This window comes from Eremothecium gossypii, chromosome VII (assembly GCF_000091025.4).
Source record: "Eremothecium gossypii ATCC 10895 chromosome VII, complete sequence".
Lineage (NCBI taxonomy): Eukaryota > Fungi > Ascomycota > Saccharomycetes > Saccharomycetales > Saccharomycetaceae > Eremothecium > Eremothecium gossypii.
In genome coordinates, this window is record NC_005788.4 from 1,231,139 (window position 1) to 1,252,666 (window position 21,528).

A 21,528-nucleotide genomic window follows, 5' to 3' on the forward strand; every position below is an offset into this window, starting at 1 on the left:
TATATTATCCTGCAAGCCAGCTACTGCTTAAAGTGTGCTGCCAGAGTCTACCCGAGAATACCGAGAGACATAGAGACATAACAAATAGGCGGACGGGACGATGCGTTTGCACATGGGCCTGGTGGCGGCACTTGCGCCGCTCGGGGACGTTGTACGAGGGTCCCATCTGGAGAGCGTGGCGCAGCACTTTGACATAAAACATTGGCAGACCCCGCGCTTGGACCTCTCGGCGGCCCGGAACGAGCGGTTGCTAGTGTTTGACGACTTCCAAGCGTTCGAGTACTATAATTACAAAGGTCAGCAACTATTTACGGGCCAGGAGCAGCACCAGGGGAGCTCTCTCATATACTATTCCGAGGGGACGTACGTTCAGCTGGCGAAGTTGGACGATGACACAGTGGTGCGCCGCATCGTGCCTTTTGGCAGCGACAGCTTCATACTAAGTGGGACTGGGAAGCTCCAGGACCAGCGGTTGGAGCACCAGTTGATGTACAATCTTTCAACGTTGGAAGTCACCGAGATACTTCCGCAGTCATTGGAGTCTGTGAACGACATACTCGTCGACGGCGACATGGTTTACTTCGGGGGACAGTTCACATATTCCGACGGAAACAAATCCGGCCACAGTGCTGTACAATGGAATGCTACTTCACGCACCACGTCCTTGTTGCCCTTTGGCGGATTTGGAAGGGGCTCTTCGGTGAACAATATTCTAAAGTTAAGTGGAAGCGGAGTTCTATTCGTGGGGAGGTTTTCGAATCTTGAGGCGGCCTCGTATGCTGAGACAGCCTCCGTATTGGCATCGACAGAAAAGCCACAGCTAAACGTAACTACTATAGAGACGAATGCATTAACCTCACTACGATATTCCACAATTACATCGGATGGACACCTAGACAAAGGAAAGTTCATATGCCCAACTAGTAATGATGATTCATGGTTTGTACCACATTCCGGAGATGGGCCTGCAAGGGGTGAGCTAAATATTAAAGTTCTTCATCGGATCATACCTTCGAAGATCAGGATCTATAACTCCAAGAAGAACGGCAACGAAATCAAGCTCTTCCGAATAGTTACCTCGCCCTCGCAGAGCATAATGAACATGACCTACATAGACCCAAATACCGGTGAGCTAGCTACTTGTGACGCGTGGTGCCCACTTATGCCGCGCTCCAACCTTACATCAAAGGCTGCGGAAAGTGGACCTGCAGACGTGGCAAGGTTGGTAAATGACGAGAAAGTTCTTATTAAATGGACGCCTGACTACCAGGAGTTTGCATTCATTAATCAAATTCATATGGAGGAGATAAAATTTATTGCGTTAGACTCATACGGTAACAATGTTGGTTTGGTGGGGGTGGAGTTGTTTCAGACAGAATACGATGCGTATGTCAATAGTACATTGAATCAACCGAACTGCGGGGAACAGCAATTGTCCCCATTTTCCACTACTGCTAATATCTGGCACCAAGGCGCGACGGATGCGAGCTATTTATCGGCTAACGTTGTGGAAAGTAATCCAATGGTAAACGTCAAGCCGGTGATACCACATTCGGGAACTTACACACTAAACCTTTATACACCCGGGTGCGAAGATGATGGAACATGTGACTATAGAGGTATAGTAAACGTTACGCTACTTGCCAGCAACGGGACTACTTTAATGACAAGATGGATTTACCAAAACAATTACCGTCTGAAGTATGACCCATTGTACACAGGGCACTTGGACCCGAATCCGACAGTTAGAATGGAGTGGGTATCTCCAATAAACTCAGCAGTCAATAGGAAAATAATGGTTGCTGATAGAGTCAGTGCCATAATTGACTCGCTTGATGGTTTAGATGATATTCGGCATCCACGTGAAAAATCATTAAATGGTCTCTTCCAATACACCCCTGCTGGCTCTTCTTTGGATAATGGGATTCAAAAATATATCAATAAAGACCCTCAAACTGATATGCCTGAGGGCGTATCGCTAGTTGGGCAGGTGTATGACGGGAAACTAATCCTCGGCGTAAAGTCCACGGGCCACATCGCTGTGGTAACACCGAAAGGAACTGACTGGAATGACGTTGACGTAACCAGGCAGGATGTCCCAGGTTCTCTTAATGGTATATCTCCGTATTCGAAAGGTTTGGTTTTTACTGGAAAATTTAATTTGTCCTCTGGTCCATCTAGCGCATTGCACTACGATGGGAATTTTGGTTCCTTCTTTGATTTAAATTCTGAAACATCATCGATCATCAACATGACAATTGATGGGAGTGAACTTTTGCTATTCAACAACAAATTTATCTATAACACATCGACTTCACAGATGTTGACTTCTTCTATGTTCCAGTTATCCGCGCTTTCCGCTGCGGCTAACTCTAACAATGACCTTTTGTTTACCGGTTCGATAGCCGATATAAAACACGGTTCGGCACATGGAGCGGTTGCATTAGATGCGGAAGGTAATATCTTTACATCTGGGACTCCAAGCATATCTGGAGCAAGAGTCCATAGAGGAGTATACTTGAATGATACCGCTACTGCCTATGCGTATTATTCAGTAAGTCCAAATTCTAGCGTCGCTACCGGTGGAGTAGTGATTGAAACCCCAGGCAATAATTTTAATCTCTCTAACAATATCGCCACTGTTAGAGAGATGATTTATGTGAAAAAGACTAACTTTTTGGTCATTTCCACAAATGAAGTTGAAGGAACTCCAGGAGCGTTAATTCTATATGATCTCAGGACCTTGCAGGAGGTTGCGAGAGAGAAGTTGAACCCAGGAGAACGTATCAACTCTATTGTATTATTTGGCGAAGACAACACATTACTTGTAGGTGGTTCTTTTGAGAAAGATGGCTGCCACGATCTATGTCTGTACAACTTTGTGAAACGTTCATGGTCTGCATTCGCCAGTGGACTTATCAGTGGTGAAATCAAACAGCTACAATTTGTTAACAATCGAAACTTGATAGCTGTAGGTTCGATGACCGTTCAGTCCAGACCAAATATTCTATTTCTAAACTTTGACTTGGTGCGTTCTAGAGTTGTAGAACAACATGAACAGCCAAATGGACGTGCTTTCAATAGCGTATTAACGATTGGAGATTCAGGAGATGAGTATGTGGCCGAAGACGGCAAACAAGTGTGGCACTATTCTGGTAGTGAATGGAAAACTGTGACCCCTTTATCTGGTGGGCAGATTCGTATAGATGGAATAAGCTTGCTCATGTTGAACAACCCCAGGTCTCAAAATAAACGGAACCGGGTTGGTAATGAACTGGTTGTTATTCACGGACAAATGAATTCTTCGGAATATGGGGAGATTAACGCCATGCACTATAACTTTGAAAATTGGGAACCATATTATTTTACTATAGGCAGCAGTGCCAGGGAGGAGTTTAACGTCCCTAGAGGCCAAATTTTTCTGAATCAAGATATTTCCCGCCAGACAACCACTTCGCTCCCCTTGGAGGTTGTTGTTTCCGACTCGCCTCCCACAGCAGAGCCGAAACGAAAGCTAGCGAAGGGGTATGTTGTTTTGATTGCATTAGGACTTGCGTTAGCAACAATTGCCCTACTAGGTATTATTGGGGTTATTCTGGCTTATGCATTTGGAGACCATAATGCCTATCAGCCATTAAAACCTAGAATAAATGAGGATGAAATGTTAAAGACAGTACCGCCAGAAAAGTTGATGAAATTTATTTAAAACGGGGTCTGAAAATAGGAAGTGATTAAATTGTATAAAATAAGCAAACTAGAAAGTGTAGCATCAAATATTGTTATATTAGTGTACTATTGTAAATTGTATCTTTGATCTTAAAACTTAAAAGTCACAGCTTTTAAGTTCCAAAATCAAAGGCTAAGGATGATAAAAAGAAAATTAATTATATGTTCCCGAAATTAATGATTTCTATGTTCAGCTAAAGACTGCACGGTTTCCTCGTGAACTACCATGTCTACTAATCTGCTCAACAATGTCCCATCGGCATTAGCAAACCCTAAATTACGATATACCTTGTTGCATCCCTTAAGGGACCAAGCGCCTTGCCTTATATGTCCATACTCTAGCCATTTCTTTGCTGCCAATAAGCGGAATACTGCTTCCTTCCTATGGCGTGTTAACCCCAGGCTGTGTATTCTCCAATGGTGTAGCTTGTTTGGATTCATGCAAAAATCGTCTTCTGTTGTCAGTTCCATAAAATTATCTGAGAGGTATTCGTCGTCTGTATGGATGCGAGGGTCTATGCGTAACTGATAAGCATAACTTATACGTTCCCACAGCATCGTCCTTGAAAGCGGCCCGAGCTTCAGCTGTTCATTTTGCAAGATAAGCTCAAGGTATTTGATGGCAAATGGCGCAGATGTCCATGTGTCGCTTAGAGAAAGAAATAGTTCCGCCATATACACAAGGCAGCGGAACTTACCCAAGTAGTTTAAACTCGCTACCGTGGAATCCATATATTTCATAATTAGAGGGTCGATGTCATTTTTAATCATCTTGGTAGTGACAATGGAGTGCGCACCCATCAAAAGAGAAAGCGCAGAAAACTCCTGACAGGAAGAAAGATACTGAGGATAGAGCTCAAAATCCCTGAGCAAAATGTAGTATATCGAGTACGCTGTCTTATAGTCGGAAAGCATAAAGGACCAATCGGCAAGCTTCCGGAGCAAAAATTCGTTCGAGGACGCTAGAAAATACCCATCCGAAGATGTAGATAAGGTTCCAGCTGCAGAGCTGTTCGTCTTATTCATGAACCTCTTGAGAAACTTGTTTCCATGGAATATCGATTTCCTGGGCTGAAGAATGGTCTCATCCCAGAAGGAAATCTTGCGGTTCATGAAAGGGATCATCAGGTCCTCCACCATTGCATTTATCGTTTCGTATATTACATCGACCAGTTGCGGACAAAGCCGCAGCAACGGTGGATGTGAGCCATCGTACACCTGCTCCTGTAACGAGTTCGTGATCGGAGGATGCAATACCACAGGATCGGACTCGTAATTCGTGAAGATCGGCAGCGGCACACTCTCAACAAAGAGCTGTTTCTTGATCGCTTTTTGCAACGCCTGCACAGTCTCCCACTGCTCGGAAGACGACTCATCAAAGCATAAGATGAACACCGGTAGCACATCGTTTGTGTTAATGTACGACGGGAACTTGCTGCTCTTGCTGGGCAGGTTCTTGAATTGGACCAGCAGTTCGCGCGCAAGCGTGTATTCCTCCCCCTGAGTGACATCGAGTGCCAGTAGCGCCATGATCGGGTGGTTCACCGTGTGGTACGGCGACAGCGCAGTCGACGACAGCATCGTGATGAACTTGTGGAATATCGAGTGCTTCAGCAGCTCCGATGGCGACTCGTTCGTCGTGCGCGCCTCTATGTCGCGCAGGAACTGCCCCAGCGCCTCCTCCAGATCCTCGAAGTCCACAGCCTGCTGCTCTGCCGTCTCGATAACCTCCTCAAGAGGCCGCTGGAACCGCACGTACCGCGACGTCTGTCGCTGGTACACCGAGCCCGGTCGCCGCTGTCCCGACACGCTCCCCACCTCCTCGCCGCGCTCCCGCACGTAGTCCGCGAAGTACCGCAGTAGCATATACAGCGAGCCCTCCGAAAACTCCTCCGCAAGATGCGCCTCCAACGCAGCGGTGCTCTGCACGCTGACGCAAGGCGATAGCGCATTGCATATCACCCTCCGCGATATCTCGTGTGGCACCGGCTGCGACCAGTGTTCTGGATAGTGCACCAGGTTCATGTACGTTTCGTATGATAGCATTGTCCGTTCCGTTGCTTTGTTCTAGCTACTACTGTCCTATTAAAACAACACCTCTGTCACTCTATTTGCCCTTCGCTCCGTAGCTTGGTACCCAACGTTATATCCTTCTCGCCTAGACAGCTCCCTTCAATTGCGAGGCCGGGCTCCACTAGGTCCGCGCTGTTGAACCTCTATCATTAAAGATTATCGTCATTAGTTCATACCAATTTTTCGCCATTGGAACTACTCAACTTTACACATACTACCAAATCCAAAGCCCACGGCAGTCGGCATCTTGTCAAGGAGCACTCCGCAAGACATACCCCAGTTATAGATCACATATTGTGCGATTAAACATCTCACCGACTTCTAGACACGAGGAGGATGATAGCACTGGTTGCATGGGTTGCTTGGCTAGGCCTGGCGCAGGGCTTCTACCTGCCGGGATCTGCGCCGACCACATACCGGCGCGGGGACGCCATTCCGCTGCTGGTGAACCACATCACGCCGACGGTGTTTTCCGACGACAGGGCAGGAACAGACGGCCAGCGCGACAAGGAGCGGTATCTGTATGCATATGATTACTACTATCCCCGCCTACACATGTGCCGGCCGGACAAGATTGAGAAGGTTTCTGAGTCGCTCGGGTCCATCATATTCGGTGACAGGCTGCACAACTCGCCGTTCGAGTTGAAGATGCTAGAGGAGAAGAGTTGCGTGGCGCTGTGCGAGAAGACGGTGCCGGCGGAGGATGCGAAGTTCATCAACCAGTTGATCCGGAGCGGCTTCTTCCACAATTGGCTGGTCGACGGGCTGCCAGCGGGAAGGGAGATGCATGACGCACGGACCAACACGGTTTTTTACGGGACGGGCTTCGAGCTGGGCAGGGTTATCCGGGGCACGGAAGACCGAAATCAGGAGGAGCCGGGGGAGATTGAACTACAGACGCGGCGGGTGCTGCAGCCGGGAGAGTCTGTAGTAGCTGTGCCGTACTTCATAAACCACTTCGAGATCACCGTGGATTACCACAAACGCGCCGAGGACGAGTTGCGGGTGGTGGGTGTGTCGGTGCTTCCTCGATCGCTACAGAACCCCGTGGGCGACAAATGTGCCAATTCGGGCAATGGCTTGGTGCTAAGCGAGACTGCAGACACCAAGGTGACGTTCACGTACAGTGTGCGTTTCCACGAGAGCGACGTTTCGTGGGCGACACGGTGGGGCAAGTATCTCCATGTGTACGATCCGAAGGTGCAGTGGTATTCGCTGATCAACTTCAGCTTGGTGGTACTGTTGTTGTCGTCGATAATGGTGCATTCGCTGTTCCGCGCGTTGAAGACGGATCTCGACCGGTATAATGACTTCAACTTAGACAACGAATTCCAGGAAGACTATGGGTGGAAGCTGCTGCATAGTGACGTGTTCCGGTCCCCGTCAAAGACGCTGTTGCTCTCTGTGTTCGTCGGTTCCGGAGGGCAGCTGTTCCTGATGAGCGCATGTACACTGTTCATTGCCATGCTTGGGTTCCTATCTCCAAGCTCCAGGGGCTCGCTTGGGACGATCATGTTTGTCCTTTACGCGATCTTCGGCGGTTTCGGTTCCTATCTATCCATGTCCACGTACAAAATGTTCGGTGGTGAGAAGTGGAAGGTGAACATGGTATTGACGCCTTTGTTGGTGCCGGGAATTATATTTGCGACAATGCTCCTGATGAACTTCTTCCTTGTAATGGTGCAATCGTCTGGTGCTATGCCATTCGGGACGATGTTGGCGATAGTTGTTCTGTGGTTCGTGCTCTCAATACCAATTTCTATCATGGGCTCTCTATTTGCACGCAAGAAGAATACCTGGGACCAGCATCCAACTAAAACGAGCCAAATTGCGAAGCAGATTCCTCCGCAGCCGTGGTACCTGAGAACCTGGCCTGCCGCATATATCGCAGGTCTCTTCCCCTTCGGCGCCATCGCTGTTGAGCTTTATTTCATATACACGTCGATATGGTTTAACACCATGTTCTACATGTTCGGCTTCCTCTTCTTTACCTTTTTGTTACTGACTCTGACGACTGCCCTGGTTACCATTTTATTGACGTACTACTCACTGTGTATGGAAAATTGGAGCTGGCAATGGCGGTCTTTCATCATTGGGGGTATTGGTTGCTCCACATACGTCTTTATCAATTCCATCCTGTTCACCAAATTCAGACTGGGCGGCTTTGTAACTATTGTCCTGTACGTTGGCTATTCGTTACTCATCAGTTTCCTTTTCTGCCTTGTCACTGGTACCATTGGCTTCGTAAGCAGTCTGTGGTTTGTGAGGAAAATCTACTCTAGCATTAAGGTTGACTAACTCCAAAGATGTCTATAAGTTTGTAATTCGACCTTCGACAAGTACCGCATCCATAATAGAGGTTTACGTCCAAGTCGAATCTATCGCAAGAAGTGTTCCGTAGTACATAATCTACTCAACTGTCTATTTTATTTGTTACACCTGGTAGTGGATCGATACGCTCCACATCCCGGCGCAAAAGTCTCTAAGCCGAACATAAATAGTCAACACTATAATTTCACAAGTCAATCATCACTTTACAATACATAATCCACTCTTTCCATGAGGGATCCCAAGACGGTGTATTAGGTGCACGGGCGCAACCGGGATATATCACGTGATTGTAATTTATAAAAGCAATACCGACTATTAATAATAGTTTAGCTACATAGTATTGCGGATCACTACGGATCACTACGTTTCCTACGTATTATCTCTTGTAATAATATCAACAAAATGATGCTGTGTTTACTGGTTATTTAATTCTATAATCTATTTATAAATAATATACTTCATCTATTATATAACTATATTTAATGAACTATCTAGTTTATAATTTACATATACTGTAATATTGAACTGGAGAATAAGTATATCTGCTGGCGCTTAATGCCACCAAAATATATCTACATCGTCCCGAGCTTATCACAGAATCAGTATAAATCGATAAAATCTCCTAAATAGGACAATTTTTATAATCTGGTTCCTTGGCCCAGTTGGTTAAGGCACCGTGCTAATAACGCGGGGATCAGCGGTTCGATCCCGCTAGGAACCATTTTTGCTGGGCTGATCTTTTGAGTTCTTCGGGTAGCCAAGGAGATCATCAAACCTTTTGAAGGTAACTGCAATCAATGCCACGGCTGATTGCTATAGTAGAAACGGGATGGACGCAAGGGGGCCGAGCGATAAGGATATGAACAAATACCAAGATGAACTGCTATTCCAACGCGGACAGCTTGAAGCTTTGTTGGAAAGAGCTACTAGGCAAAAATCTATGTGTGATCAATTGAAACAGGAAAACATATCCCTTCGAGGGTACGTGGAGAATATACTTGCTTCTGAGAATAATATGGGGAGTAGATAACTACGTTTGTCCCCGAGATTTGCTGACGCAGGAACGACAAGGACGGCAGGATGCTGGGAACTCTGGATATCGATTTTTGTGGAGATTAGGTGACTGGCCCACCTGCGCTAGTTGCTAGCTACAAAAAGTTCAACTTAGTGTTACATGGTTGAATGCTTCTTTACTGCTCCCTGGTTGTTTTAGATACAGAGTGAACAATAGGAAAGTAGACTAGCATATTCTCATAATGGCTACGAGTGTTGATGAAAACTTCCACCAAATATGGGCAATCCCGTCAGCTCTAAATCTAAAAAACAAAACGCTGAATTCTCCAACCATCAATCCGCTAAGAAATGGTACAGCTTCTCAGTATAAACCGCCAGCATCTATTCTCCTACCAAATAGGGACTATAACAATGAATTCAAGTCTACAAATTCAGTTTTGCCAGATGCGCCAAAAAACCCAGTTCTAGACGAACAGACAGACGAAATCGTCAAGTATATCCGCAAACCAGATCCACTAGCGATTCGAACACGCGAGAGAAGCATTTCAAACCTTTCCTTGCTAACCCCGCTCAATTCTACATATATTCCAGAGTCACCTGGCTTGCGTCCGGACCGAATTGATAGAAGTCTATTCGAAGGTTCATCCATGTTAGAACCGCGGTTAGTAAGAAGCTTCAAGAAGTGCAAGGCTCCAAAATTGTTACCCGATACAGCAGCCCTTAACCTAGCAATCTTGGGAAAGCCGTTACCTGGCTACGACATTGTCCCCTTGCGAGAGTCAGACAATATTTCCAATAGAACCTTAGACACAGACGATAATTGTGAGAAGAAATGTCTTGCAATCCTTTATTCAGAGCTAAATGGTGGCGACCTTCCCCCGTTCAAAAAAGAGCTCGAGTTGAACGAGAAGGCTGAGATGGTTCACTGGTATGACTATGCTTTGTACAAATTATTTGGCATCGATAGGTGCGGCTATTTCACGTTAAAAGCTGAGAAAAGATGGTATCAGCTTCACCCGTGGGCGCTCTTAGATCAAGATACAGATGACTACAGTGTAGCCTTTGGCGTTGATGACGACAGTCTCAGCGAGGCAGACGACATGGATCTCGAAGAAGAGGAGTTCGAAGATTTCATGCAACGGTCTGACTTAAGTTCCATACTGTCGTTAGATCGCTACTTAAGCTAGCTGGCAATGTACATAGTTGGAGTGTTGCTTTTTGATCCTACATAAACCTTTGCAACTGCCAATCTGGAACAACCCCATTATTCTTGAACCGTTCCCGATTTACCTCCATTAGATCCAGTTCATTATGCATCAATGAGTGAAAGGTGTAAATACTCCCCCCCTGCCACACGCTCAGCGCCTCTATCCCGCGCGCGCAGACAAACTCTGTTTGTATTTCCACAATCAGGCGTTGGCGCAGGCCTGGCATCCGCGCCATGCTGCCTATTATTACGATATTTGGTAGCACGTTCCGTTTCACGTCCGCCGACAGGTTTCGGACAGCCCGCAACACAAGCGGCACCAATGCATATTCATCTGCGTCATATTCCACCGAAAGCCCTGCAGTCCCCAGAAATCTCTCGAATACGGCCGAAACATCGCCCCAAGGTATACTGTTCCCCTCATACCTGCCACCCTGCCCCACCTTCAAACTCCGCATCACCGCTTCTCCGCAGCCAGCAAAATGCTGCTCCAGTTCTGCCGCAAACCATCGCGCGCCAAGCTTCGACACACCCACGTCGCGATCCAGGATCCTCATGTCCACCACCGGCACCACCGCTGTCTGCTCCCACCCCACGTCCACAACCAGGGCATTCGAAACGCCCGCGGAGACGCAGGCCATGAGCACATCTGGTAGGAATACCACACTATTCACCCGTAGCCGATTCAGTAGCACTTGACACAGTCTCTTCTTCCGTGGGATATCTAATAGTATGTTCTCCAGCACCACTATCTTGAGTCGCTGTGGAGCGCACATGATTGTATCGTGCACCCACGACCGCATCAAGGTGAATACAGCGTTATCATCGTCCATCCAATTCGGCTCCATCTGTCGAACATCGATGGCGTCAACATCTCCCGCCCTTCCGCACAAGCAATGCCTATTTCCCAATTGCACGACCACGGGAACCTCCATATCATGCAATATCACACCTGATTTTGTTGTGCTGTTGTACTCCGGTGGTTTGATAATTTGTCTGAGAAGTTCGTCAACTCCCAACACCCCCCTATAGTTGCACTAGAGAGGAATTCACATAAATAATCAATGGGCGCGTTAGTATCGCTACCAATCACGTCTGCTGCCACGTTTCTGTCATCATGTTTTGGTGCATCATTTGCTGCAGCTTTGAGCTCGACCTTTAGGAGTGTCAGCGGAACGTCGTCTTCGTTTGCGACCCGGCTATTGTACGCAGTATGGCTGCTGTTTAACTCAGTCGTATCGTGGATATCTATGTCGTCGAATCACACTCTGCTCTGGCCCGGACAGACGTGCACGTCGACAGGGGAATGCGGGTTTTTTAGTGTACACAGACTGAACTTCGCTTTGGGTATGATGCATCTCCTGCTAGCTGGCGTTTTGGTTGGAGTAAAATCGACCAAGAACCCGCGTGCACAGCTGCAGAACAGTTGGTGGTGGCTGAAGGTGGCAGCGTACGTGGGGCTGGTTGTGGCGGCGTTTAGGATACCAAATGACTTCTACCTTACATTGTCACAGTGGGTCAGCGTGCCCAGCGGTGCGCTCTTCATTCTAATAGGTCTGGTGCTGCTGGTTGACTTTGCACACGAATGGGCAGAGGTCTGTATACAGCATGTGGAGGAAGAAGATGAACACTCAACTTTCTGGCAGCGTTTCCTAGTGGTCGGAACTGGTGCGCTATATCTCGTGACAATCCTCATGAATGTGGCCATGATTGTCCTCTTCTGCAGAGAATCATGCAACATGAATATTGTTGCTGTGGCCTTGAACATCGTATTCACAATATTGACGACAGCTGCGTCCCTGAACTCTAGGATCCAGGAATTTAACCCGAGGTGCGGGCTTGCCCAAAGTTCTATGGTCGCCACATACTGCACGTACCTCACTATGAGTGCCATGGCGTCTGAGCCCGACGACAAACTATGCAATCCTCTAGTGCGCTCCAGTGGAACACGAAGGTTCTCAGTTGTGCTGGGAGCGTTGTTTACCTTCATTGCGATCGCTTACACTACGACTCGAGCCGCGGCAAACTCCGCTTTCCAAGCATCTAACAGCGGAAGGGTGCACCTACCTGCGGATGATTATATCGAGTACGATGGCGTGAGCGGTACCAGAAGTCAGTTACGTCAAGAAGCCCTGCGGCAGGCCGTCTTGGAGGGTTCTCTCCCAGAGGCTGTACTTTATGAAAACCCGTGGGCCCGCGGACACGGCGATGATGCAAGCGAGACTGATAGCGCTATGGATGATGAGCGCCATGCGGCGAAGTATAACTACTCCCTATTCCATTTGATATTTTTCTTGGCCACGCAGTGGATTGCCATTCTTCTTACGATTAATGTTACTCAGGATGAAGTTGGCGACTTCATACCGGTAGGACGCACATATTTTTACTCCTGGGTTAAAATAGTGAGTGCGTGGATATGCTATTTGCTATATGGATGGACCTTGGTTGCCCCGATGCTTCTGCCAGAGAGGTTCGGCACAGATTTATATTAAACGATGGAGAACGACATCTATATCTACCTCAAACTGTAGAAGTGAACGACAAGCGAAATATAGGAAGCTACTTCTCTAACTCTAAACTTGATTGGCATTACTGTCTAGTCATCGGCATCAGTAATACCTTTCTCTCCGATAACATATACACATTCTTTTTCGGGCATGTCTGGTGAGTCCTGCAGCTTCGCAACCCTTTCTTCTCCTCTACCTTTCCGTAGCAGGATCCGCGTGGCACTCGCGTGTGCGAGCACGTGGCCGCCCACGGGCTTCCTGCCGTCCGCACTGGCAAAGAGGGCAGAGGCGCCGGGGTCGCTCTGGACCTGGTTGGTCATGAAGACTGCGACGTTGTACTCTTCGGCGACCCTATTGAGGCGCGAAAGGTGCTGGTTCAGTTTTTGCTGGCGTTCGTTCAGCTCACCTCTACCACAGTAATCTACACGGAAGTTGGCCATAATTGAATCGACTATGAGAAGTCGATAGTCCCCAGAAGCCAGTTCCTGTCCCAGTTGCTCCACAAGCTCCATCTGGTGTTCGCTGTTAAGCGCTCTCGCGTAGGACACATTTTCAAGACACGCATCGGGGTCAAGATCGTACCGGGCCGCAATCTGCTTGATCCTTTCGGGACGGAACGTCCCCTCCGTGTCGATGTACGCCACCTTGCCCTCTCCACCCCCCATTTCGCGTGGCAGCTGCGCAGTCACACACAGCGTGTGCGACATTTGCGTCTTCCCGCACCGGAACTCGCCAAACACTTCGGTGATGGACATTGTCATCACGCCTCCGCCCAAGATCGAATCCAGCTGCTTGGAGCCCGTGGAGATGGCAAACACTCTCTTTCGAATATCCAATTGCACTGTTGCGGGAATAAACCCAACCTGGATGATTTTTCCCGCGGCCTCCTTCACCTTTTCCACCTTCACCTCGCTGAAACCCTTGATCTTCAGCAGATTGCGTCGTGTCGTGGATAAAACCGTCTTCGTGCTTGTTAGTGTTTCGCTTCTTCCGTGTAAACAACGTCCAAAACCCAACATACGTTCACGCTGAAGATTCCGCTTGCTTTTAGCTTTTGCAAGTCAGATGCGTTAATCCCATAGTTCTGCAGCTCATCAACACTGATGATACTATTATGTATGGTTTCTGCCTCGGTCTCCGTCAGTGCCATCGGCGGTTAATTTATGAATTTATTATGTGACTGTCTGCACGTAGTTTGCAACCCTGATTAGTTATCCCACGCCTAGACACACGATTAGTGCTAGAGTATAGTTATAGTGACCTCAGATCGAAGAAAAGCTTTGGTGGTCAGCATAGCGGGTGCTATTTGCCACTGAAGTCATTATCCTTTTGGGAACTCTGCCGCCAATGATGTATGGGTTGAGATATTATCTAATCAAACTTAGATCACCGGATTATGTAAGGTAAATCAGCTAGTATACATAGGAATGCGGGCGAAGATCAAGCCATCTCCACGTCAGCCGATGTGACTGCAGCTGCAGAAGGTATCTTCTGTTTCCAGGGCTGCGTTTCTCTAATGGCCAAACCGAAGCGCTTGTCCTTGGATAGCTCGGCGAGCTGGAGGATGCCCTGGACTACGGGGTCGGAGACGTTGAGCTCGTAGTCGGAATGGATCCAGCTTGGAGTAGTAGTAGGACCACCCGTGAGCTTTAGCAGCTCGGGGCTGCCAGTGCTGGTTACTTCAGCCGGGCAAAGCAGAACTGTTATGCTTTCGCGAGCAACAGGGACTGGGAGGGAGTCCTTCAAAAGAGACTTCAGTCTTAAGGAGGAAATACCCAACTGCGGTAGCGGGATCTCGTACCCAGGCAGAGTGGGGTTACTGGCGTCTGTGCCATGCTTACCTGTGGGGTTCACGGCCTTGAGGATGACATCCCAAGGAACCAGTCTGCAGAGCTGTACTGGTTTTTCGTTGGCCAGGTAGTTGTTGGTAACCTCGGCCAGACCCAGCCGCAGGTGTTTCAGTTCTTTCGAAACGGCGTCCCAGTCGGGGCTCTCGGGGTCGAGTGGGAATGCGGCAGTCAGGTGCGCAAGCTTGGTGGGGTACACGCCCTTGCTGTCAAGCTTGTGCAGCAGCTGTCTCGAGGATTTGAGCTTCAAGACGTGCTGCTTGGCAAAGTCACGGCATATCAGACTGGCGCGCGCAAGTAGCTCATCCTTTCTGTGAGATTTGCCGCTGAAGTGGTCGACCGTTTGCAGAGTTAGGAGGCCACGAGGCAAGTCCTTTAGCGGTGCAATCTTCAGGTCAATCAGGTATGCCTCGCCTGACACTACCACGAAGTCGTCGGTTGCGACCGCGCTGTCGTTGGCAGATTTGTTGCTTGCGTCTACGCGTGTCACGTCGGTCGTTTCCACCGATGAGGCAAGCAGAGCAGCCTCCTGGTGTGCCTCGGTCCAATGCACGCCCTTGATATCGCGCTCAGCTACAACGCCCTCGTTCTGGCCTGCAAGGAAGCGCCGCACCCGCCGCACCCGCGACCCCGGTACCACGGCGCAGTTGTAGGACCGCGCCACTGCATCCACGACCCGCCGAATCAGCGTCCCGGTTACCTGCCGTTCGCCAAATGCAGCGGGCAGCTTCTCCGTCGCTTGCGCGCACGCTAGAAGAGACGTCACGCTCTCCTTCGCAATCGTAGCGGCTGCGACCGCATCTGCCTTTGCGCCCAGTAGTGGGCCAGCTGGCACCAGCGCCTGGTCGGCCTCGCGCCGCGTCGTCGGATACACCACCATCGTGTGCGACACCTGCGCGGTGTACCCATCGATGTGGCAGCCCACAGTCAGCTTCACCACGTCGCCCTCGTGCAGGAACCCGGAAATGGCGCTCCGCGCGCCCTGGCAGCTACCGCTGTTCGCTTGCCGGTCCCGGTTCCACCGCTCCATGTTCGCAGCGTCGTCCGTCTCCGGCGCCCATCCCTGGGTGATCTCATCCACGTCGATTGTTGTTGGGTGCGCAATCCCCCGCTCGTTCGCCTTGTTGGCAAACGCCTGCCGTACACAGCGCTCAACAAAAGAGTCCGTCAGCATGCACAGCTCTGCAACGCTGAGAGGCGTGGCCCGCGTGCGGTGGTGGTACGAGTCGTTAATCAACCCGGCCAAGAACCGCAGCGCTGTCTGCGTTATCTGCCCGGCTGTCCTATACTTGTCCACATTGCTCTCGTGCAGCACATTCTTATCCTTCAGCAACACCTGCGTGTCTTCACTTGAAATCGCCAACGCCATCACTCTTCTACGCTGTTGCTCACTGCTCCTCTATCCAGAACTGTTCTCTTTCACCTCATCTCATCGCACCGGCCCTCGAAAAATTTTCGAAATCTCGAAGCCCATTGTCCCCTCTGAAAAAGAAACGTTACTATTATAAACCCACACACTTATAGACGCTGTTTTACGTACTTTAGTACATCATCGCCTCGACGATAGCTTGTCCGGTCCGGACGTCGTCGCCGCCCGAAGTGGCCGTCCCGGAATCCTACAACGCCGCACGGGAACGGACGCACAACGCAGGCGCAGCGCAGGGCGTCTTTTGCGACGGGACGGGTTGCCTGCGGCTCGGCCCCTCGCCCGCACATACAACAGCGACCAGCATCTCCGTAGGTGTAGCTAGAGACCGTTCAATTTTTCAACGAGTAGGATTCTCCTTTGAGTGGTGAAGCTAAGAAGAGGCCCCAGCAAGTGGTAGTGAAAAATTTCTATAAAACTAAGCATCTCTGTTGTCTTCTTCTATCTTTTGCTAAACCGTCACAGTAATTCTCTTTGTTGTACAGAGACAAGTGCTTGATATAAGGCTGCAACACTGTCAATTACTACGCTCTAAGCTCAGGTGTGCACACAATGCTATCTTCAGTTAGAAACCCCGCATTAGCCAAGGTCAAGACTAGCTTGCTGCGGACGCTGTCCACCACTGGGGCCGTCCGGGCCGAGGCGGTAGAGAGTGCGGGCGCGGACGAGGAGGTGGAGATCCGGTTGCCGGAGACGTCTTTCGAGGGCTACATGCTCGACGTGCCAGAGCTGACCTACAAGGTGACGAAGGGTAACCTGCTACAAATGTACAAGGACATGATTGTGGTGCGGAGAATGGAGATGGCATGTGATGCGCTGTACAAGGCTAAGAAGATCCGCGGGTTCTGCCACTTGTCTGTGGGCCAGGAGGCGATTGCGGTGGGTATTGAGAACGCGATCACGAAGCGTGACACGGTGATCACTTCTTACAGATGCCACGGCTTCACTTACATGCGTGGTGCGTCTGTCCGCGCAGTGCTTGCGGAGCTAATGGGCAGACGGACGGGTGTGTCTTACGGTAAGGGTGGTTCCATGCACATGTACACAGACGGCTTCTTCGGGGGTAACGGTATTGTTGGCGCACAGGTGCCACTTGGCGCCGGGTTGGCGTTTGCCCACCAGTACAAGAACGAGGATGTTTGTGCATTTGCGCTCTACGGTGATGGTGCGTCCAACCAGGGCCAAGTTTTCGAAGCGTTCAACATGGCTAAGTTGTGGAACCTACCTGCAGTCTTCGCATGTGAAAACAACAAATACGGTATGGGTACCGCTGCTTCCCGGTCTTCCGCGATGACTGAGTACTTCAAGCGTGGTCAGTATATCCCAGGTTTGAAGGTCAACGGTATGGACATCCTAGCTGTCTACCAAGCCTCCAAGTTTGCTAAGCACTGGTGTGTGTCCGGCAAGGGCCCTATCGTCCTTGAGTACGAGACTTACAGATATGGTGGTCACTCCATGTCTGACCCAGGTACCACTTACCGTACGAGAGACGAGATCCAGCACATGAGATCCAAGAACGACCCTATTGCGGGCCTAAAGATGCAGTTGTTGGATCTAGGCATTGCCAGCGAGGAGGAAATCAAGGCCTACGATAAGGCTGCCAGAAAATACGTTGACGAGCAGGTCGAGCTAGCAGACGCGGCCCCAGCTCCTGAAGCCAAGATGTCTATCTTGTTCGAGGACGTCTACGTTCCAGGTACTGAAACCCCAACTTTGAGAGGTAGAATCAACGACGACACCTGGGACTTCGCTAAGAAGGGCTTTGCTTTCAGAGATTAGGTTGCATGTCTTGCTCTGAACGCTGCTTTTTTTATGTTGGGTGAGTCCTAGCGCCGCCCTCAAATTACTATATTCCTAAGGAAAATACAGGGAAAAGAGATGGCTGGAATAAAACATCTACAAACACCGGCTACGATAATTGCATCACGGGTATTAGGTTGCATCACGCCGCATATTCTCTCCTAATGCGTGCTCTGTTCGCAACCACGTGCATGTCACCTGCTCTCTCTCTCCAGGGTGACTAGCCACGCCTCGCCCGTGTCCGCATGTTTGCCTCTACATATCAGGGATATTTAATGGCTTGAATGAAATGGGTTGATTGAGGAAGCTATGGATCTCTTCGTAATCGCTCCTGCTCCGTAATGCATTTGCGTGCTTCTCAACCGACTAGTATGTACCCCATGCAAATTAATTTATAAGTCTGGGTATTGCTTTGTTTACAGTGTACCAAAGGTTGATAGAACTATCTTGTTGATTAGTATCTTTGAGGATATATGTATAGAAGATCATTGAATCACAAATTGTCCATTATCTTACAGGGGCTGTAAGCGGTAATCCTATTTCCTCTTTGGATGCATCTCCGATGTGTCAGCTATGTAAAAAATTCCATTAAAATTAGCGTCAGCCCTGTGGGGAGGATAAAAGACTCCGAAATGAAACAAGGTACCCGCAGGATTGGATAGGCACTTGCAGTAGGTAGCATCAAAGGGCATTATTACAGAGCCCTGCGTTGTAGCGTGGCTAGATATTAACAGAGTTTGAGCTAGACTTTCGTTTTAGAAGGCGCAGGCCGTCTAGTGCTTAGCCAGCTCCCGCTACAAAGCAGCAGATCAGTGATACGTCTTGAATTGTTGAACCATGGTGGTACGACCAGATATATCACTGCCTTTGAACAGTCTCGGGCCCGCAATGGATTTTAATCCTCCAGTGACACCCTCCACTGACAAACCGCCGAGTTCAAGTGAATCGTCTCCGCTAGTGAATGCTACTCCACGTAGTGGCCGGCGTTGGACAGAAAGACTGGTACCGAAGAGAAAGCGAGTGCTTCATAGCCCTGAACAGATAAGGTCTGCAACACAAGAGCGAAGGCCAGTCAGTGCACTTGTATCTCCTGTTACGGACTTTCCGCTGCGCTCAACTTCTATCACTACCCCGCCGCGGTTCCAGAACGATATTGGGTTCCTGAGCACTCAGCGCCAGAATGCTCCCGTGATGTCACCGATGCCATTTATGGGCGAGCTGACGGCAGAGAGCTTTCTATCTCCTAAAAAGTCCATTGTCAATGCACGATGCTGTTTGTGCGATGAACCTGTCTCAACAAGGTCCAACGGAGAGCGTATAATAACGTTGGAGTGCGATCACTCTTGCCATGAAGACTGTCTGCTAGTATTCCTCGAAGAAAACTCTTCTGATGCGTCAAAAAAGCCTAACGAAGAGGACGATATCTATGCCGTATTCCCGGCATGCAAAGCGTGTGAGTACTCATCTGGGGTAAACAAATGCATTCCGAAGGATGATACCTTGCGTGATAAACTAATCTCTCAATATCTCATTAAACGCACAAAACCGGTCCTTCGGAGCCACATTCCACGTGTACCCCCAATCGAAATACCACCAACGAAGCCTGCACGCCCATTTGGTTTACAGAATCCCAAGCGATCAGTTCAAAGGCCAACTCCATTAGCACTTACTTCATTGACCCTTCTATCTCCGCCACGCAAACGTAATGGAAGTGTTACATCTTCGATATCTTCACTTGCTTCGTCAGTTCAACTAAAAGGTGGCGATCCTTCTGCCGAAGCATCAACTCGGTATTTGGCATTATTGCGCTCTTATTTTGTACAATCCTTATTTGTAAACTATCCCGACTGGGAGGTGGACTCATCCTTTGGTTTATTACGTCTAGTTGATTCTTTTACTTGTTCCAGAGAAAATGACCCAGAAGGGTATCAAGATAGCGTCCTGTACTTATTTGAGCATCGACTTGTTGCAGGTATTCCAGTTACTAAACCAAAGCATACGATGGTTGGAGTGAAGTTCAGTTCTATATGGGATTACGATATCTCTTCTTTTAGAGTCGACACATTGCAATCTTCCGTATTGAAACTTACCTTCGATAATGACACAATTTATATTTCGGAAGGAGTGTCATCAAATACAACCAAAGTGCTGGAGAAATGGATTAGTGCGCTTTTGAATATTGAAATGCCAGTTAATTCTACTAATTTTACGTCGACCCTTCCATTGCCCGACTTGGATGATGAGAGCGTCGGTAGCATCAGAAGGTCAGATATCATGGTACGGGCGACAGATGTCAACGATAGCGTCATAGTGAGACGGGGCTTGTATACTCACGAGAAGTCACTAACTCGAAATGCTGAAAGTACTATGATGCGGGCAAGCATTAACTCCATTCTATCTTTGAAACGCAGACATCCAGATGAACTATGTCTCTTTTTTCAAATCGATACTGCTAAAGTACAAGCAGTAGATTATAAAATCCTTGCAAATACTTGCAAGGCAATACTGTGGAAGTTTAACACCGCCAAGGTAGCCCTGGCGGATAGCAATGGTGGAATCGTGACGATGAGTTTATTAAAAGACTTTATACCAATCTTCAGCTCAATTGACCACATACTAAGGCGCCATGAAACAAGAAGAAAACTTTCTCCTAATTTGGTTTACAGACACTTTTACGGCAAAGAAAGGCTTAAAAATGTTGGTGTATGCATCATCTCTAATTCCGCTATGCAATATGGTAAGTCTCTGTTGTTGATGGACTATTCAGCATTCTGCAATATAGGCAAGAAAAGACCAAATGAATTAAAAGTAAAGGTTGGATATTTGAACACAGACTATTCAGACCAGGTATTTGAACTGGTAGAAACTGGTGGGTGGGGTGATGTCCTAGAGGTAGTTTGTTATTCCTTTAATATGGCATTCGGCCAGGACGATTACAGTGATGATGACGAAACTGAAGATTACATCACTGAAGATGATATTACTGACAGCGACAGTATACATGACCAGCAGCCAACTTTTCCAATTGCTAAGAATTCCATTGACACACCAATAATTGCAGATGCTTCATATTTGCTAGATAGTGACAGGGAATCAATAATAGACCCAGATCAATCCGGTTCGGTTCGATCCTTGCAGCTTCAGGCTTATTCTGCAAGTGGTAGCCGCAACTCACCTACGTCTGGATATCTGGGTATATCAACACACCATCCCTTGAGTGCTAGTGGAGCGTGGAGCTCGTTAATAACGGATTTGGATAATGCATTAAACGAGGTTGTAGCCAACACCCCAAGCCCCGCCGTTAGTTCTAACAATAGTGGTGAATACTCATATCTATAGATATTCTCCTTCTTATGGACAATTAAAGTATATTTTATCTTTCAATTACGTTTATAGCCTCCCAATTATATGCGACACTGTTAAAGTAGTGTGTCCAGTTATCGAATGCGCCAATAATGCATTGATATATGTAAAGTGTATATATCTGTCTGTTATGTTTTCATTCTATAAATTTCGCTCAATCCAAGATTAATACACTTATCGTATATTTTTAACACAAGATCAATGCTAAATAGTGCCGCCGTCGCACGAAGAGTT

At 48.3% G+C, this 21,528-nt stretch overlaps 11 protein-coding genes and 1 non-coding gene across 12 annotated transcripts; 8 read left to right on the plus strand and 4 right to left on the minus strand.

Annotated features, from left to right (window-relative positions):
- Positions 1 to 100: 100 nt before the first annotated feature.
- RAX2 (Rax2p) lies at positions 101 to 3,706 on the plus strand (the record flags this gene model as incomplete). The annotated part of the gene is made up of 1 exon (NM_211822.1): positions 101 to 3,706. One exon carries the CDS (start codon positions 101 to 103, stop codon positions 3,704 to 3,706), a length of 3,606 nt encoding a protein of 1,201 aa, NP_986760.1.
- A 194-nt stretch (positions 3,707 to 3,900) lies between these two features.
- Positions 3,901 to 5,772, minus strand: TRS85 (Trs85p; the record flags this gene model as incomplete). The annotated part of the gene is made up of 1 exon (NM_211823.2): positions 3,901 to 5,772. The coding sequence occupies one exon, from the start codon at positions 5,770 to 5,772 to the stop codon at positions 3,901 to 3,903; it is 1,872 nt and encodes a 623-aa protein (NP_986761.2).
- A 363-nt stretch (positions 5,773 to 6,135) lies between these two features.
- On the plus strand, positions 6,136 to 8,097 carry TMN2 (Tmn2p; the record flags this gene model as incomplete). The annotated part of the gene is made up of 1 exon (NM_211824.1): positions 6,136 to 8,097. The coding sequence occupies one exon, from the start codon at positions 6,136 to 6,138 to the stop codon at positions 8,095 to 8,097; it is 1,962 nt and encodes a 653-aa protein (NP_986762.1).
- A 680-nt stretch (positions 8,098 to 8,777) lies between these two features.
- On the plus strand, positions 8,778 to 8,851 carry AGOS_t0185. Its single transcript has one exon. It is a non-coding gene; the product is annotated as a tRNA-Ile (tRNA).
- Positions 8,852 to 8,959: 108 nt separating this feature from the next.
- On the plus strand, positions 8,960 to 9,160 carry SLO1 (Slo1p; the record flags this gene model as incomplete). Its single annotated transcript, NM_211825.1, has 1 exon — positions 8,960 to 9,160. One exon carries the CDS (start codon positions 8,960 to 8,962, stop codon positions 9,158 to 9,160), a length of 201 nt encoding a protein of 66 aa, NP_986763.1.
- Positions 9,161 to 9,386: 226 nt separating this feature from the next.
- On the plus strand, positions 9,387 to 10,331 carry ISC10 (Isc10p; the record flags this gene model as incomplete). Its single annotated transcript, NM_211826.1, has 1 exon — positions 9,387 to 10,331. One exon carries the CDS (start codon positions 9,387 to 9,389, stop codon positions 10,329 to 10,331), a length of 945 nt encoding a protein of 314 aa, NP_986764.1.
- A 37-nt stretch (positions 10,332 to 10,368) lies between these two features.
- Positions 10,369 to 11,286, minus strand: ARP10 (Arp10p; the record flags this gene model as incomplete). Its single annotated transcript, NM_211827.1, has 1 exon — positions 10,369 to 11,286. One exon carries the CDS (start codon positions 11,284 to 11,286, stop codon positions 10,369 to 10,371), a length of 918 nt encoding a protein of 305 aa, NP_986765.1.
- Positions 11,287 to 11,415: 129 nt separating this feature from the next.
- On the plus strand, positions 11,416 to 12,843 carry TMS1 (Tms1p; the record flags this gene model as incomplete). Its single annotated transcript, NM_211828.2, has 1 exon — positions 11,416 to 12,843. One exon carries the CDS (start codon positions 11,416 to 11,418, stop codon positions 12,841 to 12,843), a length of 1,428 nt encoding a protein of 475 aa, NP_986766.2.
- Positions 12,844 to 12,947: 104 nt separating this feature from the next.
- DMC1 (recombinase DMC1) lies at positions 12,948 to 14,008 on the minus strand (the record flags this gene model as incomplete). Its single annotated transcript, NM_211829.1, has 2 exons — positions 12,948 to 13,820; positions 13,880 to 14,008. The coding sequence occupies 2 exons, from the start codon at positions 14,006 to 14,008 to the stop codon at positions 12,948 to 12,950; spliced, it is 1,002 nt and encodes a 333-aa protein (NP_986767.1).
- A 290-nt stretch (positions 14,009 to 14,298) lies between these two features.
- ARX1 (putative hydrolase) lies at positions 14,299 to 16,074 on the minus strand (the record flags this gene model as incomplete). The annotated part of the gene is made up of 1 exon (NM_211830.1): positions 14,299 to 16,074. One exon carries the CDS (start codon positions 16,072 to 16,074, stop codon positions 14,299 to 14,301), a length of 1,776 nt encoding a protein of 591 aa, NP_986768.1.
- Positions 16,075 to 16,683: 609 nt separating this feature from the next.
- PDA1 (pyruvate dehydrogenase (acetyl-transferring) subunit E1 alpha) lies at positions 16,684 to 17,910 on the plus strand (the record flags this gene model as incomplete). The annotated part of the gene is made up of 1 exon (NM_211831.1): positions 16,684 to 17,910. One exon carries the CDS (start codon positions 16,684 to 16,686, stop codon positions 17,908 to 17,910), a length of 1,227 nt encoding a protein of 408 aa, NP_986769.1.
- Positions 17,911 to 18,768: 858 nt separating this feature from the next.
- On the plus strand, positions 18,769 to 21,270 carry STE5 (Ste5p; the record flags this gene model as incomplete). The annotated part of the gene is made up of 1 exon (NM_211832.1): positions 18,769 to 21,270. The coding sequence occupies one exon, from the start codon at positions 18,769 to 18,771 to the stop codon at positions 21,268 to 21,270; it is 2,502 nt and encodes an 833-aa protein (NP_986770.1).
- Between the last annotated feature and the right edge of the window lie 258 nt (positions 21,271 to 21,528).